General features: G+C 39.7%; 1 protein-coding gene across 8 annotated transcripts in view; it reads left to right on the top strand.

The window, feature by feature from the left end:
* Positions 1–17,946, top strand: part of nbea (neurobeachin) — a 355,187-nt gene that overhangs the window by 324,378 nt on the left and 12,863 nt on the right. For all 8 annotated transcript variants that reach the window (XM_012957925.3, XM_002934020.5, XM_012957924.3 and 5 more), the window contains 6 exons: positions 1,596–1,763; positions 5,941–6,030; positions 8,141–8,333; positions 8,932–9,003; positions 10,082–10,237; positions 10,893–11,063. In XM_012957925.3, the coding sequence (XP_012813379.1) occupies positions 1,596–1,763; positions 5,941–6,030; positions 8,141–8,333; positions 8,932–9,003; positions 10,082–10,237; positions 10,893–11,063 (850 nt within the window). The remainder of the gene's footprint in view (positions 1–1,595; positions 1,764–5,940; positions 6,031–8,140; positions 8,334–8,931; positions 9,004–10,081; positions 10,238–10,892; positions 11,064–17,946) is intronic.

The raw sequence follows: 17,946 nt of genomic DNA, 5'->3' as shown, positions 1-17,946 counted from the left end.
CAGGCAGTGGTTTGCATTAGATATTGAGATGAATAGTTGAGGGCCTGAATAAGAAGATAAGTAACATAAAGTATCAATAACAATATAACTAAAGAATAGTTTTCTGGCTGCCCGGGTCAGTGAAAAGCTGGGAAGAGCCAGAAGAGGAAGGCAAATAATTCAAAAACTAAATAAAAAAAAATACAATGAAGACCAATTGCAAAGTTGCTAAGAATAGGACATTCTATAACATACTAAAAGTTAACCTAAAGGTGAACCACCCCTTTAAGTATAAAAAAAGAGAATAGCTGAAAGCATTGGGTGTTGTAGTTAAGCAGGAACTAAAGATGCAGGTTTTGGGCACTATTGAAGTGGACATTAAAAATATATTGTATATAATTGTACTTTTGCCAGTCATTTTCTGAATGAGGGACCTCAGGCAAATGTCATCACTAAATCCTTAATTTCAACCTGCTATTCATAAAGCCCAGGTTTGTACATAAGGGACTCTGGGCTTTTGTGTTGCCGGTAGATACAGCTGAATACAACGTCAAGCTGCGTTACCATTGCCAGGGGGAACTGGGGAATGGTAATAATAAAGCTTTACATAGAGAAATAGGCTGAGAGTGTCACCACAGCTTTGGGATCCTATTGAGGGGCACCAGATATAAGAGATTCACATTGGAACTGTATTACTCCATCACAGCTGGATACGCTCTCTCTGCAAGGTGTATGGGGCGAATACATGTTTTAAAGAATATGGAAAATAGAGAGGAAGAAAAAGCTGAGGCAGGAAAAAATGAAATGATACAGCCTCCTCAAGCCACCCAGACCTCTGCTCTTTAATGTGCATAATTAGATAATGCTAGAGCTTTCCCAGGCTTGTATAAATCATTCAGACTACAGTAGATAAAGACCAAGAACCTCTGCATACATTACCATAGCAGCTTTATGCTGACACCCGGTATATCCTAGTGTATGAAGGCAGCATTCTCCTTATGTGCCACATATACACATTCTGCAAGGACACTTTTTACTTTACTTTTTTTGCCATAAAATTACAAATAAACAAACAAAACAACATTTGTCTTTTTTTATTGTGATTTACCATTATTGAACAGTAACATCAGACTTCAAGGCCTAAGGGACAGGGTCTGAAAAGTGACATGAGCTTATGGAGGCTCAGTGCTACTGTTGCTATACAGGTATACGGGGCAGCAATATCACTTTCATTATACAGGCAATAATGTACATGTATTGTAAAATATAAGGATAAGTTACCGAGGAGTTCCATTACCATATAAAGGTACAAGGCCAAAAGCTTTGCCTCCCGAGGCACTGGATCTAAATATGCCCCCTACGGCGTGAATGTGACTTCACATAAAAAAAAGAGCAAATGCACATCCCGCCCTGGGGTGCCCCATTATAAATACGACCCTGCATGGGAAAATAAGTCACAAAAATATATTATATTATGTTTGTTATATCTAACAAAAAACTTTTCTCTGGGCTCATATATCTCTCTAGAAGCGGCAATAATGTACTAATAAAAAGTATTTCTAAGTTGTCATGAGTTGCATGCAGATGTTCATTTAACCCGATTCTCTGTCTTTCAGGCTCTCGAAAGTGAATTTGTATCTTGTCAACTGCATCAGTGGATTGATCTCATCTTTGGCTACAAACAGCGAGGCCCAGAAGCAGTGCGAGCTCTAAATGTCTTTCACTACCATACATACGAAGGCTCAGTAAATTTGGACAGTGTCACTGATCCTGTGCTACGAGAGGTATGTGTGTTACAGAATAGTCTTCTGGTTCACTGCACTCTCTTGATGACTTGATAGCCGTACCTTGCTGGTGTAGGAGCATACACGGGTTCATGAGCTAGAAACATAGCAATTGCTGACATGAAGGAACCATCTTGCCTGCAATTTCTGCCTGGTTTCCTACCTGCTACAAAAACACTTCAACTTGCAGCTAATGTAGACTACAATTCCCAGAATCCTACCACGGTGTTTCAGAGTTCCAATTCCCCTTGATAATGGGGATGGACAGCCTTGCCACATTTCATAGATTTTACCTAAATCTAGATTCTTATTTTTGGTTATTTCAACGTCACAAAAATCTTTCGTCGGCAGCAAGAGAGTGGAAGATATGTGGAAAATATAGTAGAAAATCAAAAAGCGCAACAGCTGTTAGATGAGTTCTGCTTAGATGTGGGAGATACACTTGCCATCCTCCATTCCCCTAGATATGCCATCTGGTGTATGTAAAATAAGTCCTAATTTATACATTGCCAGGCTGCAGGCTTGTTACTTCTCTAGTTTATGGACATCATGTGGAAGTGTTTCTCCATTGACATAGCAATGTGTGAAGGAAGGTTCCTTTTAATTTCAGCATTTAGTCACTATGCTAAACACACAACCCCTTGGCACTCATCTTTATTAAGGTGATATCAAGTGCTCACCGTTTCTTGATTTACTACATATTCTAAAAGTGGTAGTTTAACTTTAATTTAACTTTTAACATGATGTAGATGTTGATATTCTGAGATGTTGCAACTGGTCTTCATTTTTATTTTGTATGATTTTTCATTTATTTAGCTTTTTGTTCAGCAGCTTTCCGTTTGGTATCTGGTTGCTAAGGTTGTATTTACCCTTGCAACCAGGCAGTGGGGCCAGGGTCGGACCCTTGGAAAACCTGGTGGACCCCGGCGGCCCAGAACCAATGCCTGTTGCCATTGGGGGGGGGCCCTGCTTGAGGTTAGGGGGCCATGGTGGGGGATGCAGCCAGCGGGGGCACCTTGGGGGGTGCGAGGCTCCTGGGGCAGTAGCCCCGGCATGCCATGCACCCCCCCGTCCGACCCTGAGTGGGTCAAATGAGAGACCAGAATATGAACAGAAGAGAACCTACATAGAAAGAAAAAGAATAAAAAGTAACAATAACAATTCAATTGTAGCCTCAGAGGGCAATTGTTTTTGGCTGCTGGGGTCAGTGACCCCATTTGAAAGCTCTGTGAAGCTACACATTTATTGTTATTGTTAATTTGTATTACTTATTGTTCTACTCAGGCCCACTCCTATTCATATACCAGTTTCTCATTCACACCACCCTAGTTGTGATTTGAACCCTAGCAACCAGATAACTGCTAAAATTCCAGACTGAAAAATTGCTGAACAAAGTGAAATAAAAAAAAAAATCATAAAAATGAACACCAATTGCAGATTGTCCCAGAAAATCACTCTCTACATGATACTTAAAGTTAACTCAAAGGTGGACAATCCCTATAAGGAGGGGGTAGTAGAGCCAGAAGTTCCTTGTAAATATAATGGAATGTTGGGTTGAGTTAAATATAGAAATGAATCAAAGTAATACAACTGACAATTGTATTAAGTTTGAAGGATCTCCCCAGCAAAACAAGTATGCAGTCGAAGCTATTGTGTACAAAAGCCATGACGAGACAGGGAAGTATTCCTGGGATGTGTCAAAAATGGAGATAATGGCATTGGTTGACTTCACAATATTGTCAGGGTCAGAGGATGAGCAGATGGAAGGCAGATTAGGTTCTGGTGGGTGTTTGGCTCAAAGTAAATGGAATCTTTTTAACTGCAGTAAATTGTGGGGACTTTGTTGTCAGTATAAAGTTAGAATAACAGTGATATGTCTGTCGGTGTCAGCATTGCAGGATTGCAGCTATAATTGCGTTTTCTCCCCTGCTATATTTATATTGGTGACACTTCTTATGTCACTCGAGCTTCTTTGTGCAGGTGTGTGGGAAGGAACCCTTCTCAGGTTTAATGAAACATGCATGCAGAAACAAATGTGAAAATGTGAACACATGCTTGAGGGTATTGATTCATTCCTGCCTGACAGGCCAAATCATGGCCGCAGCACTAAGCACTGCAATTATAGCATTAAAATATCAGAAGGTCAAAGGAACAAATAATATTCTTCCCTGTGTCAGATTAAAAATTGACACTCTTTGACAGCATGGGATCTCTGGCTGGGGAAACGATGACAGCTTAACTCTCTTGTAGTTGTAAAGCTGTAATATATAATGAACTTTACAATGACTGCCTTCTCCTGTGGTGAAACATGACAGAACACTCTGGATACAAAGGCGCTGGATCTCCTTCTAATATGTAAACATCAATTATGCTAGGTATTAAGATATTGCTCGGAGTAGTCTCTTCTGGAATAATCTCATCCGCTGACGACATAGTCATTTGTAAATAATGCTGTTTTAGCCAATGGGAAGCTTTGTTTCCCCAAAGAAGTTGTGTAATCACCCTCAAGCCTCAGAGGGATATTTACTGCCATTAACACTAATTGATGGGCAAGGTTTAGCACTTGTCTGGGAGGTGATTCCTTGCAAGTTGCCTGTTTCTTTGGCACTGAAGGTTTTGAGCGGAGATTTTGTTCCGGCTTTTAGGGATATAGAATGCTGTCTCTGTATTCCCTGCCTGGCACCCTGTGGAATTGGTTCAGCCGACAACAATCCTGTTACAAAAAATTGTGTGGGTAATTGCAAATCTTAACATATTTCTGCTCTGCTTTTGCTTTTAGAAGCAAATTCTAGATACTGATTAGGCATTTTGTTTTAAGAACTGCTTACTGGGCACTGCTGAGTTAATTAGAAAAGTATTTAACATTGTGAAACAAGTTTGTGTAGAACTTTAAACCTTTATCGAGTTCAGTACAGGTATGGGACCTGTTATCCAGAATGCTCAGGACCTGGGTTTTTCCAGAAAATGGGTATTTCTGTAATTTGGATCCATCCTACTATAAAATCATTTAAACATTAAAAAAAAAACCAACAGGACTGGTTTGCTTTTAATAGAATGCACTGTTTAATTATTACAGAGAAAAAGGAAATCGTTTAATTAAAAATGAATTTAAAAAAAAAATTGATTACAATGATGATCAATGATAAAATAAAAACTGTCCATCTACAGCAGTATTTCCAAAACTGGATCAATTAAAGCAGTGGCAAGGGGGGCTTAAAGGTCATTTAGGCTGAGACATGGGGGGGAGACGCTATTTGCTCTCCAAGATACACCTGGAAGCCCATCAGATTAGGGTGAGCATTTGCTGTTCTAGATATTCCCAGAACTTTGGGTAAAGGTCTTATACACCAATATATATGTAATCCTCACCAAAGGTTGGACCTTCAAGAGAAGCTTGATCTGAAAACGTCCAAAAACCAGAAGATGAAAGGCCATGTGTAATTCCTGAGTTAAAGACTAGATTTAATCTTAATTAGCAAATATATGAAGCTTGTAGTTATACAACCCTTTTCCTGAAATCCATTTTATTATAAACTCTCTGAATCTCATTTTTTTATACTGAGCAAATTTGCACCTGGGAAATAATCCATGGCAACCAACTGAATGTTTTGCTTTCGTTGTTTAACCTGTAGCTATCACTGATTGGTTGCTATGGGTTGCTGCCGATGTGCAAATCTGCCCAGAGCCCCTGTGTGTGTTATTATTAAACTGTTCTTACATTTTCTCATAATAACAAGAGTACTTTTCCCATTTGTGAAGATCCCAGAGGCATACTTTATTAGAGATCCCCACACGTTTCTCCTGACTGGGGATTTTATTAAGGTATCTGTACATGCAGCGTTGAAGACATTAACCCCTACATGTATGTTATGCACATACAGACTTGAGGATTTCTCAGTCTCTCGCATGTCATCGCAGGTTAACATTCTTACACAGAATTTGCATCCTGCAGTGTGAGTGGTTATTTTGCTAACTGAAGCATGTTGCTGAGAGAAAACAGAGCTTGTCTACAAAAATACTAACACTTGGATGAGTCTGCAGCCCGGGAGAAGAGCACCCGGTGAATTTCCTGGACTTTTTCATGGCTGACTTGGGATGTGCTTGCATTGTCAAATAGTGTGTTGACCCATCTCTTTGATGCATATTGATTATGACAATCACTCTTCTCTCCCTGCAGGCCATGGAGGCACAGATACACAATTTTGGACAGACGCCATCTCAGTTGCTTATCGAGCCACATCCACCTCGGAGCTCTGCCATGCACCTGGTGAGATATATCTGCTTATGGGAAAAGTCATTTCTTTCTCTCTCTCTCACACTCTCTCTATATATAAATATATATATATAATATACTGTATGTATATACTGTATAAACTCTCATCAGTTCCCAGATCTTTATATTTGCTTTTATAACAGGGTGAATTGAAAAAAATCATTTCCTTTTAACAAAAGAAATAAAAGGATTCTGGATCATTCTAGATGTTATAAAGACAGCTTTGGTTAAAAATTCTTCATAAAATATGGATCTAAATGAGTTAAATGGATCTAAAACTCAGATTTTCTTTCATATACAGAAATATTCATACTGAGCAATACTCTATTGTCACCATAAAGTGCTTTGAGCCCTGCAGAAGCACTCACAGAAAATATCCCAATAAAGAGTCCTACTAGAGTCCTAGTTTGGGCCTCATTCCCCTGCTGACTGCCACAGATCCAACACATGGCCGCCAACCCCCCCCCCCCCCCCACTGCAGTCACCCACACAAACAGCCCAGTCACCCAGTCATCTCAACTTACCACTCCCATTGAAATGCATTGAAGTGTCACATAAATCCTCACAGCTGGAGCATAGAGGGCTGTAGGGGCATGGCAAGGGCAGGACTGGAGCATGATCTCCCCCATGGCATGGCCATGATGCATCTGGATATGAAGGGATCCAGGTTGGCATTTCTGAAATGAAGGACTTTACATGGCACAGCTGCTTTTCTGTTGTGTTTAAGCAGACCTGTTTGATTGGAACGGCAGAAGATGCTTCTGTTTCTTTTCCCTTCGTAATGTGCCGATGCATTATACACTGGCAGATATGGTGCATCGGCGAATTAGAATTTCATGGCAGTTCCCTGAACTCACTGATACACGTACTAGTTGATTATCAGTCAGAATCATTAGCCCACTCCAGACATACTGAAAGTCTTTCAAATACATGTTACTGGTACATGTACGCCCCCAGCTTTATAGAACTCAAATATTTCTTCAGACCTTCAAAAAAATAAATAACCAACTCAAAATTGCCTTACTACTGCTACCTTTAACATATAGTTTTTATTAGAAGGCTGATTTACACTTTTTACATTAATAAGCATGATTATAATATGTCAAAAATGTTGATTTTTATGGCAAATCCTAGAAATTTTTTCCTATAGGTTCTAGTTCTAATACTCTAAGAAAATCCTGTAAGAAAATGGGATTTTTTTCCCCATGAATTCCTTTGTTGATGTTGCAGTGTTCCAGTAGAAAGCACAGTGTTTGTCCTTATGCAATAAAGGGAATGTTACATGTTGTTACCCTTTGGAATTGGCTGCCTATTAGCCTTACCATGCTTTCCATAGTGGACACAATGATTTATTATATTATGTGAAAAAAATCAGTTGGCCTCAACGTGTTTTTTCCATCATTGTATATTATAGGCTCTATCTTTCACCCCTTTCATTTGTTCAAATTAAAGTATGCATAGGGGTGACACACAGACAACCTGGTGTTAATGGCTGCTCAGTGGCAGTTCTACTGCCTGACAGTTATAGGCACCACAGGTGTATTAAGGCTTAGGCGCAAGGAAAATCAATAACTGCCTAATAAATTTAAATTGTTTGATTTTAGTGCAACTGAGATCAATGATGAGAAGCGAAATTGCTGCAACTTAGCTGAAAGTTGATAGAGAATAATGAAACCTAATATGGTTGGATTTTAGCTTTCTGCAAGTGAATCACAATCAGATTGTCAGCACAAACAGCCCTCATGTCCATTCTACAAGCAATGGAATCTCTTTCCAGCGCACAATGGCTGATCATGCCGTGCATCTTTCTTTATGATATAGATAAGTTGAATTACAGATATAAGTTGATACACTGGCTACCAGGCATGGATACCAGAAAATAGGCATTTAAAAATTGGGCAGAACATATTTCTTCATTGTTTACAGGCTTAATATTCCATCATTCTCTCATCCTTTTTGATGCCTCCTGTTCACCTACACACTTTGATTTTTTACTAACCAGTCTCTACAACTCTGCAGCAGTGGATATTTTCTAAATTGAACTTAATTTTGACTAGAGTAGTCATTAACAATATTAAGTTTTCTTTTCCCTTTTGCTTTCCAGTGTTTCCTACCACAAAGTCCCCTTATGTTTAAAGATCAGATGCAGCAAGATGTCATCATGGTGCTGAAATTTCCCTCCAATTCTCCAGTCACTCATGTTGCCGCCAACACCCTTCCCCACCTTACTATCCCCGCGGTAGTTACCGTGACCTGCAGCAGACTATTTGCAGTAAACAGATGGCACAACACTGTTGGTATGTACAGGATATTGCCTCCTAATGCAAAGGACATGTAAATGTACACTTACAAATGTTGGTATCTGCAAGGGATTCATTATCATAGGAAGCCATAGACATAAAGGTCAGCAGCATGTAAAGCAGACGCCACTTAAACTTGCCATTTACCAATGGTTTTGTTGGCTACATATAAATGACAACATAAGACATTCTGCGTTTGTTTAATGAATAAGGAGGAGCTGTGATCATTACCCAGAACATATTTTCTTTAACGCTACTCCATAATTTCACTTTGGAACCAAATCTCTTAGCAAACCAGTACATATTTAGAAATAGTTTGTGTTCTGCACCAAGATCCTTAGCTAGCAAATGCATACACGCAATGAGCACATGACTTATGTACCTGTGAGGTCAGGCTGCTGCATCAGTAAAGCTAATGCATAGGGTATCATGTAGTATGCAATCATTTTTGCAATATTTAACAAATTTTGATTCGTTTCTGTCAGGAAGGAATATTTCGGGGTTGCATGTCATACACAGATAGTAACATAGTAACTCCATATAACAAAAGTCATTACATATGTGAAGGTTTAAAGCATCTTGCCATTGTTTATAGGCTTGAGAGGTGCACCAGGCTACTCACTGGATCAAGCACATCATCTGCCCATTGAAATGGATTCATTGATTGGTAAGTACAGATAGCACAATTGCTATGTAGTGAGTGGGATATGGCATATTATTAATTCTCCGGGGCCTTAGACATGTGGACATCATCTGTTTTAGATGGTGAGCTGAGGACACTGCACATGAGAAGAGATGTCCTGCTAATTATATAGAAATAGTCAGTTTGGCATGCCACCTTACTTGGTGTGTGAGCAAATTAAATGTGGAACAACATATGGAGAGTTTAGTAACTACAGAACCTTATGAACTGTTGTCAGTTATTCAATAAATTTGTCTCCCTTAACTTGAGTTGATGTCACATGGGGCAAATTTCCTCCTACACAGAGGGCATGCACCCAAAATGGGAACAATAGCCACCTGGGGTATGGTACAAGCAAGTGTAAGTCGGAAAGTACCTATCACACATCTGTTTAGTAAGACCACAAGACATCTGGTGTCGGAGACTAGAACATTGCTTGTTACATCCAAGCTGTACACTTAATGAAATGATGGTTGCCATCAGGAGGCCTGTGTCTGCAGGAACAAGCTCCTAGTTTATTTTCAATGTTTATTTTCAACTTGGAACTCTGCTTTAGCACTGGTTTATATTAATATGTCCCTTTAACTGGTAGGAGAATACAAACCAATGGCAGGTGCAGCTTTCAACATCCACCAGTCAGCTGCAGCCCCGTTTATATAAGGATCTGATTGGCTGTAGGGTCAGTGTCATATTGGTCTAATTTAACCATCCATATGTTAATTGGCCCTCCTGGAAACAGTGATAATGGCAGCTGATTTTACAGCAAACCTCCATTGCCAACCTTTTTTTAAAGTGCCGCACTGATCTCCAAAACTCTAGCTGTAGAGGTCAGTCACAGCACTTCTTTAATATACATATAGTTTATAAAGATGCTTTTCAAGTCTGACACCTGGTTGGTCCATTTTGCTTGGATTGTACAAAATATGTTATTAATAAATCGCTGTCAGTACAGACCAACCTTTGGTTAATCAAGGTTGTAATTTACAAGAGCTGAAATATTCGAAATTTGCCTTAACGTATTAGGGCAAAATGAAATGGTATTTATTCATTTTCTTCTTCACAGCCAACAACTCTGGAGTCAACAAGCGCCAAATTACAGACCTTGTGGATCAAAGCATACAGATTAATGCACATTGCTTTGTGGTTACTGCTGATAATCGTTACATTCTTGTCTGTGGCTTCTGGGACAAAAGTTTCCGGGTATACTCAACCGAGACAGGTAAGGCTGCAAATTTCTGTTGTAGAATTTTACCTAGGAATGGCCAGCAGCATTAAACATTTTAGCTCTGCTCCTTCCAAGAAATAGAAAGCATGCAGTCATGACCTGACATTTCTGAGTCTTGTTGTTTCTTTTGAAGATTAACAGAAAAACATGCGGGAAACATAAATAAAAAAATTAGGGGTAACAAACCACGGGAATGGTTGCAGATTGCTTTCTATTGGGGTTAAGTGTGTGGCACACCAGCAAAATTTCGCCATCTTAAATTTTGGACAACAGCTCTGTAGGTCTTAGAGTTTTGTCCTGGTTATGACCAAAATAATATTATGTATGTTATCCCATCATGATATGAGTTAGTATATCTGTGCAAATTATTTTTCAGTTATTACATTCATTCATAGAGTTAGGAAATTAAAAAATTCAATTCTAAGCATCAGGATCTTTATTTACTGGTAGAATAATGGTAGAATTACTGGTAGAATAATGTAAGCAGAGCATGAAGGGGGAACTCCCCATTGTTAACAAAAGAGCCTTCATCTCATGTATGTGTCCTTCCTTTTACAATGGAAACTAAATTGCTTTGTAGAGATTATATTAATGGGAATTAAAATATTGCACATGTCATTTAAGGAACTCAACGCTTTTCTTTTTGCAGGAAAATTAACACAGATTGTGTTCGGACATTGGGACGTTGTTACTTGCCTGGCAAGATCTGAGTCTTACATTGGGGGTGATTGTTATATTGTATCGGGGTCACGAGATGCTACGCTACTTCTTTGGTATTGGAGCGGACGGCATCATATCATCGGAGACAACCCGAATAACAGTAAGTGCTAGAGAGGATACAGAGATTTTCATATTTTTGGCAACAGGACAGGAATAAAAGAAAAATCTGTTTTTATTCATGCAGTACTGTGGCAGTATAATATCCCTCTCCAGTCATTTTAAAATTCCATTAAAAGAGATGTAATGGGGAAGTATATCGCACATGAATTAACCCCCAACCCACCTGATTTTGAAAAGACACCCCTCCTCTCGCTTCCCATTTCCAACCCCATTAAAAACTGCTCCAGAGGCTGCTGCCTTCCCCTGTACTTGGTACTAAAACACATATTAGTGTAGCAGGGGGCAGCTGCCATGTCTGGCTGCACCCACATTTAATTCCCATGGTCCCCAGTGATAATCGCTGATCAGGACCACATGCACTGGATTCAATATGGCCAATGATAACATCATATCTGTGCTAGGTGGTAACGGGCACATACTCTACCACATAATACATCTTAAGGTGTAGCTGAACCAACCATTTGAGTATAGAGTGCAGGCCCGGACTGGCAATCTGTGGGTTCTGGCAAATACCAGAGGGGCTGCTGTAAGGTGCCATAGACAGTCACTATTTATTGGGCTGGTGGGGCCTCTGTGTACTTGGAATGCCAGGGCCTATTTTGACTTCCATTCCAGACCAGATACAATGTCATCATGCCATGTCAAGTAAGAAACCTTTTTTGGAATCAAGTTAGGATCCAGGAAAAAATAATTGTGGCTATTGCATTTGTAGTGTAAAAGCCAATTAGTTGGCATCATTAGGAGCGTTATATGGAAAATGCTGATAGTACGCTCACTAAGAGACCTGCAATCAGAACCTGTCATCCAGAGGTGCAAATAATATTTTTGCTCTCGTTTTACCTTTCCAGTTTAAGTTTCTCTAATTAACTGGGTTATGTGTTAGGCCTCAGTGCACCCAATTATTTTTTTTTTCAGAATTATTTTCTTTTTTTCATTTCAGTATTGAACTTATTGCTTATTTTTACTTGTCAGATGTTTGATTTTTCTTTTATATAAACACACTTTGATCATTTTGAAGCAATTATAAATAACTTGTGAAAAGGCTAATACACCTTACAACTGTATATTTATAATCTTATGCATTTATATAAGGGTTTTATTATTTCATTAGAATGACAAGGGTTTTCCCGCATTTCATACACTTCACCTAATTGTGTCCCTTTGTGTAGGCTGCTGCTTTGATGCAGGTACCCATTGATTTATATCTCCTTAATGCTTCTCATGCTCCCTTGCCAGAACAGGGCTAATTGAGCAAATGACTATGATAGCAAAGGAGAATTCCAATGCTAAGTGTATATATTAGAATACTCTGATAGGATCTGTAAGAAGCAGTCTTTAAAAATTCATGAATTGCAGATATTATGATTTGTCATAATTGTGAGAAAGTGACTTTTTCTCTTAATTCTCCCTCCTTTTATTATTCTGTTATTACTGCAGATAACCACTAATTTGCCATTTTCTCCTGTCGACCCCATATATTTATGTATTACCAAAAAGTTTATTCATAATTGATCATTCAGACCTTACGTTAATACATTGGCTCAGTATGGGGCCCACATTTGCACAGCTTTGCTAGCCGTAGGGTGGAGGCTTATTGACTGCCCACAATATTCTTAAAGGGTATTTAGGTTGATATGTGGTAAGAATACTTTAGCCATCCAATGAATTCTATAACCATAGCACAGCATTCATTGAATCAATATTTCTTATATCTATAATCTTTTTATGAGGGGGTGTTGATGCGACCGAGGAAAACTGAGCAATCTGGTATTTGCCATACCTTGAGAGTTAACTGAAATGGGCAGAAATAGGTACCTACATTGCCCTCATATGTAATAAAAGGCACAAAGTTTGCCCAAGTGCCATAGTCCACAGCAACAAAACCCTGTAGGTGACAATTTACTAATAATGACACTCACTTTAAATAAAAGCTCCACAGGATTTTACAATATAACTCTCTTGTGTTTTTACATTCTTTTGTAATTTCAATATCTTTAATTTTGCAAAATAAAATATACCGTATATACTCGAGTATAAGCACACAAGGGACACGGGGGGGGGGGGGGGGGGGGGGGGGCAAGGAGCGTGTTACATCTGCACATCCATCTGCACAACAAGCCAGAGTCAGTAAGTGGTAAAATAACTTGTTATTTAAAAAAACTAAATTTGTACTAAGTCCAGCATCAAGAATTATTTTGCCCTAGTAACTACTGTTGTAGTACTGTGGTGGGACTTGTACTGGGACTGGGGTCCACTGAGGACAACCCCTCACGTGAACTGTAGTTAATAATTAGTATGGCAGCTTCCTTAGCCTTCCCAAACTTGCTTTTGTCTACTGCTGTAGCATTTTTCTTTCCCTAGTTATCTATTATTTATTTATCTGTTATTTATTTGATTATTGAAACTTAGCAGTAGCTGCTGCATTTCCCACCCTAGGCTTATACTCGAGTCAATACGTTTTTCCAGTTTTCTTAGGTAAAATTAGGTACCTCGGCTTATATTCGGATCGACTTATACTCGAGTATATACGGTACTCTGAAAGTGAACAATGCATGGGGAGAAAATATTTACCCATTATGTATACATATATTAAGCACTAATTTGTGTATGAATATTAAAAAGAAAAAAAATTGGGTTTGCTATATGTCCTTTCCCGTATATTAATTGAGTTTAATAATTCAATTGGAGCTATGAGACACAGCCAGACTTCAGTGAAGAGCTAGTAAAATCCCAGATAATTTTATCCACTTCTGTATAATTTATGTACAGTCGCTTTGTTTATCTTGTAGTGCAGCTATTAATATCTGCTGGCGTACATGCCGTGTGATTGTATTAACAGTCTATGAAGATGAATTGGTTTGTAAATGAATATTGACTTTTTGGGTTGTCTCAGTAGGTAACTCCGAGATCAATAAACATTGACATTTAAGCCAACATAAGTCATCTGTTAAGGGGCTGTGGGGGAAATGGCCTAGACAGCCGAATAGATATCCCTTGGATGCACGTCGTGAAGGAAATTCTAACCTGCCATTGGGCTGCACACCGTAGGCCTGATTAAATTCCACGAATAGGTATTGTTAGAGTACTGTGTGTTATGGCATTTATTGCTTTGTCTCTTAATTAGTTAAGAACTCAAAATAAAATTGTATAGAAAGACAAAGTAAAGGCTAAACGTGACATAGACTGACCAAATAAGGGGCTGATTTATCAGTTTTTAGGTTTCCTGCAAAATTCAACATCCATTTAATAAATTTACAACATTTTTTGAAAAAAAAACTTATCCGGCTGGACTACTGATTTTCTTGCCTGAGCCTTCAGGGATTCAGTAAGTCAGACTGGTGTTGGATGTGGGATCCCATGGAAGGCAGTGTTCATTTTTTCTTTCTAGTGAATCTGATCCATATTGATTGAACTGAAGCACAGACAAATTCTCCCAAGTGGCTGCCATTGAATAAGGTTCTATCGGAATCAACCAGTGATCCAATATATGACAAATTCATGGGCCATATTATAATACGATAATGTTACACAACAAATCCATTAAACCACCTGGGTAGGATGATTAACATAGAAATCCTTTAGAGGGTAATGTGTAACTCCTAGGACCTAAGTTGACAGCCATGTTCCAAGCTCTAACCGGGCAAAGGTAAACTGTTCCCATCAAAGAAGCAACTCACAGATTTCATATATTAAGACCTTTGTAACTGTGGGCAATATTGTGTTCTCCTGTGGGGAGGGTGCCAGCGTTCCAGGCTGGGCACTGGGTTACCGAGCTGTAACTATATGGGGCTCAGTGCATTAAGGCCTCCTTCTAACCAGAAGCAGTAGTTTAGGGCTGTGTGTGCTTTAGATGTAGGGGAGGCTGCTAAGAATAAATAATGATTTCCGTTTGTGGGAGGTGTGATCCTTTATCCCTCACATCTCAGGGGAAAATGAGTGCTAAACCTCATAATATAGTATCCCAGTGTGTCACACATCTTTCTACCAATTCTCTTCATGGTGCATCTGCCCAGTTGTCTGACACCATTGTAATCTCTTTAAATAATGCATTTTCTCATGAAAAATATAATATCAGCTGTATTATGTACAATATTGCACGTAGCACAAGAGAACTATGGTAGGATGATATAGAAGAAATTCATTACTCATTACTACTCATTGTCATGGCTTTGAAACAGTCCTTCTGTAACCAAAATTAAGAATACTTTGGTATATCCAGGATTCATATTGAGCCTACAAAATTGATATACATATTAATAAAGTAGTGCACATGGTAAAACTGCTTGGGCGCCTGCAAGCTGTATGAATACCAAGTGAAACAAAAAAAGACTCCTTATAGCTCTGAGGATGCTCCTTTCTGTGACCAGTCTTGTAATGAACAGAATACCGCCATCAGCCTGGTAAATGCCAGCCAAGCAAATGATAAGCTGTAAAGGTATAAACAGTTGATATTCAGGCAGGAGTTTTTATGTGTTGATTGTATAGGGAATGACCCCTCTGTAAGATTAACCCATGGCATGCCTCAGGCTTGACTTGCTGTGCTTCACCTGTTTGATTGGGGCTGCTATATCTGCCCTTAGCTCCTTAAGGGGAAATGTACCCCATTTTATATGCATTTTTATTTAGCACAATATTCAGCACAAGTCAACATAACATATGTGGCTGATCTGTAGTCACGCTGGCTGCAAATCTCATATACAGTGGCTTGCAAAAGTATTCGGCCCCCTTGAACTTTTCCACATTACAGCCACAAACATGAATCAATTTTATTGGAATTCCACGTGAAAGACCAATACAAAGTGGTGTACATGTGAGAAGTGGAACGAAAATCATACATGATTCCAAACATTTTTTACAAATAAATAAGTGCAAAGTGGGGTGTGCGTAATTATTCAGCCCCCTTTGGTCTGAGTGCAGTCAGTTGCCCATAGACATTGCCTGATGAGTGCTAATGACTAAATAGAGTGCACCTGTGTGTAATCTAATGTCAGTACAAATACAGCTGCTCTGTGACGGCCTTAGAGGTTGTCTAAGAGAATATTGGGAGCAACAACACCATGAAGACCAAAGAACACACCAGACAGGTCAGGGAAAAAGTTATACAGAAATTTAAAGCAGGCTTAGGCTACAAAAAGATTTCCAAAGCCTTGAACATCCCACGGAGCACTGTTCAAGCGATCATTCAGAAATGGAAGGAGTATGGCACAACTGTAAACCTACCAAGACAAGGCCATCCACCTAAACTCACAGGCCGAACAAGGAGAGCGCTGATCAGAAATGCAGCCAAGAGGCCCATGGTGACTCTGGGGGAGCTGCAGAGATCTACAGCTCAGGTGGGGGAATCTGTCCATAGGACAACTATTAATCGTGCACAAAGTTGGCCTTTATGGAAGAGTGGCAAGAAGAAAGCCATTGTTAACAGAAAACCATAAGAAGTCCCGTTTGCAGTTTGCCACAAGCCATGTGGGGGACACAGCAAACATGTGGAAGAAGGTGCTCTGGTCAGATGAGACCAAAATGGAACTTTTTGGCCAAAATGCAAAACGCTATGTGTGGCGGAAAACTAACCCTGCACATCACTCTGAACACACCATCCCCACTGTCACATATGGGGGGGCAGCATCATGCTCTGGGGGGGCTTCTCTTCAGCAGGGACAGGGAAGCTGGTCAGAGTTGATGGGAAGATGGATGGAGCCAAATACAGGGTAATCTTGGAAGAAAACCTCTTGGAGTCTGCAAAAGACTTGAGACTGGGGCAGAGGTTCACCTTCCAGCAGGACAACGACCCTAAACATAAAGCCAGGGCAACAATGGAATGGTTTAAACCAAAACATATCCATGTGTTAGAATGGCCCAGTCACAGCCCAGATCTAAATCCAATGGAGAATCTGTGGCAAGATCTGAAAACTGCTGTTCCCAAAGGCTGTCCATCTAATCTGACTGAGCTGGAGCTGTTTTGCAAAGAAGAATGGGCAAGGATTTCAGTCTGTAGATGTGCAAAGCTGGTAGAGACATACCCTAAAAGACTGGCAGCTGTAATTGCAGCAAAAGGGGGTTCTACAAAGTATTGACTCAGGGGGCTGAATAATTACGCACACCCCACTTTGCAGTTATTTATTTGTAAAAAATGTTTGGAATCATGTATGATTTTCGTTCCACTTCTCACGTGTACACCACTTTGTATTGGTCTTTCACGTGTAATTCCAATAAAATTGATTCATGTTTGTGGCTGTAATGTGACAAAATGTGGAAAAGTTCAAGGGGGCCGAATACTTTTGCAAGCCACTGTATGTGGCTGATCTGTAGTCACGCTGGCTGCACGTCTCATATATGTGGCTGATCTGTAGTCACTCTGGCTGCACACTGAAACACTGGTCTGTGCCCTGTATCAATATAAAGCCAAATCCCTGTATAGAGGCATTAGTGACAACTCTGTGCAGTACACTACATTATAGGACAATTTACAGCAAGGAATTAGTGCGCCGTGCTGAACAGACGATGTAGTTGTAGAAAAGAGAGGAACAAAGGCTCCCACTGCAAACAGCCTTTCTCGGATCCAGAAAGTAATTTGGAAGTGCTAAAAATTAATTTGCACAGTTTAATTGGAAGCAGTCTCCTGGCTGAGCGAGGCAGGGGCACAGGCAACAGCTTTTACTAAAGCCTGATTGAATTTTTTGTCAGGTAGGTCTGTCGGACTCGCCTGCGCTATCCTCCCGAGTGTCTCTGTGCAATATATTACCCTCCGGTCTGACTGGTGTTCTTTAAAAGAATCAATGCTATTCATGTTGCGTCCCCTGCCTCTGAAATGTTATTGATCCTGGGACTTCACCTGACATCTCTCATTACTCGCCTTCCAACAGGGT

This window comes from Xenopus tropicalis, chromosome 2 (genome assembly GCF_000004195.4).
Source record: "Xenopus tropicalis strain Nigerian chromosome 2, UCB_Xtro_10.0, whole genome shotgun sequence".
Taxonomy (NCBI): Eukaryota; Metazoa; Chordata; class Amphibia; order Anura; family Pipidae; genus Xenopus; species Xenopus tropicalis.
This window is presented reverse-complemented; position numbering and strand designations above follow the sequence as displayed.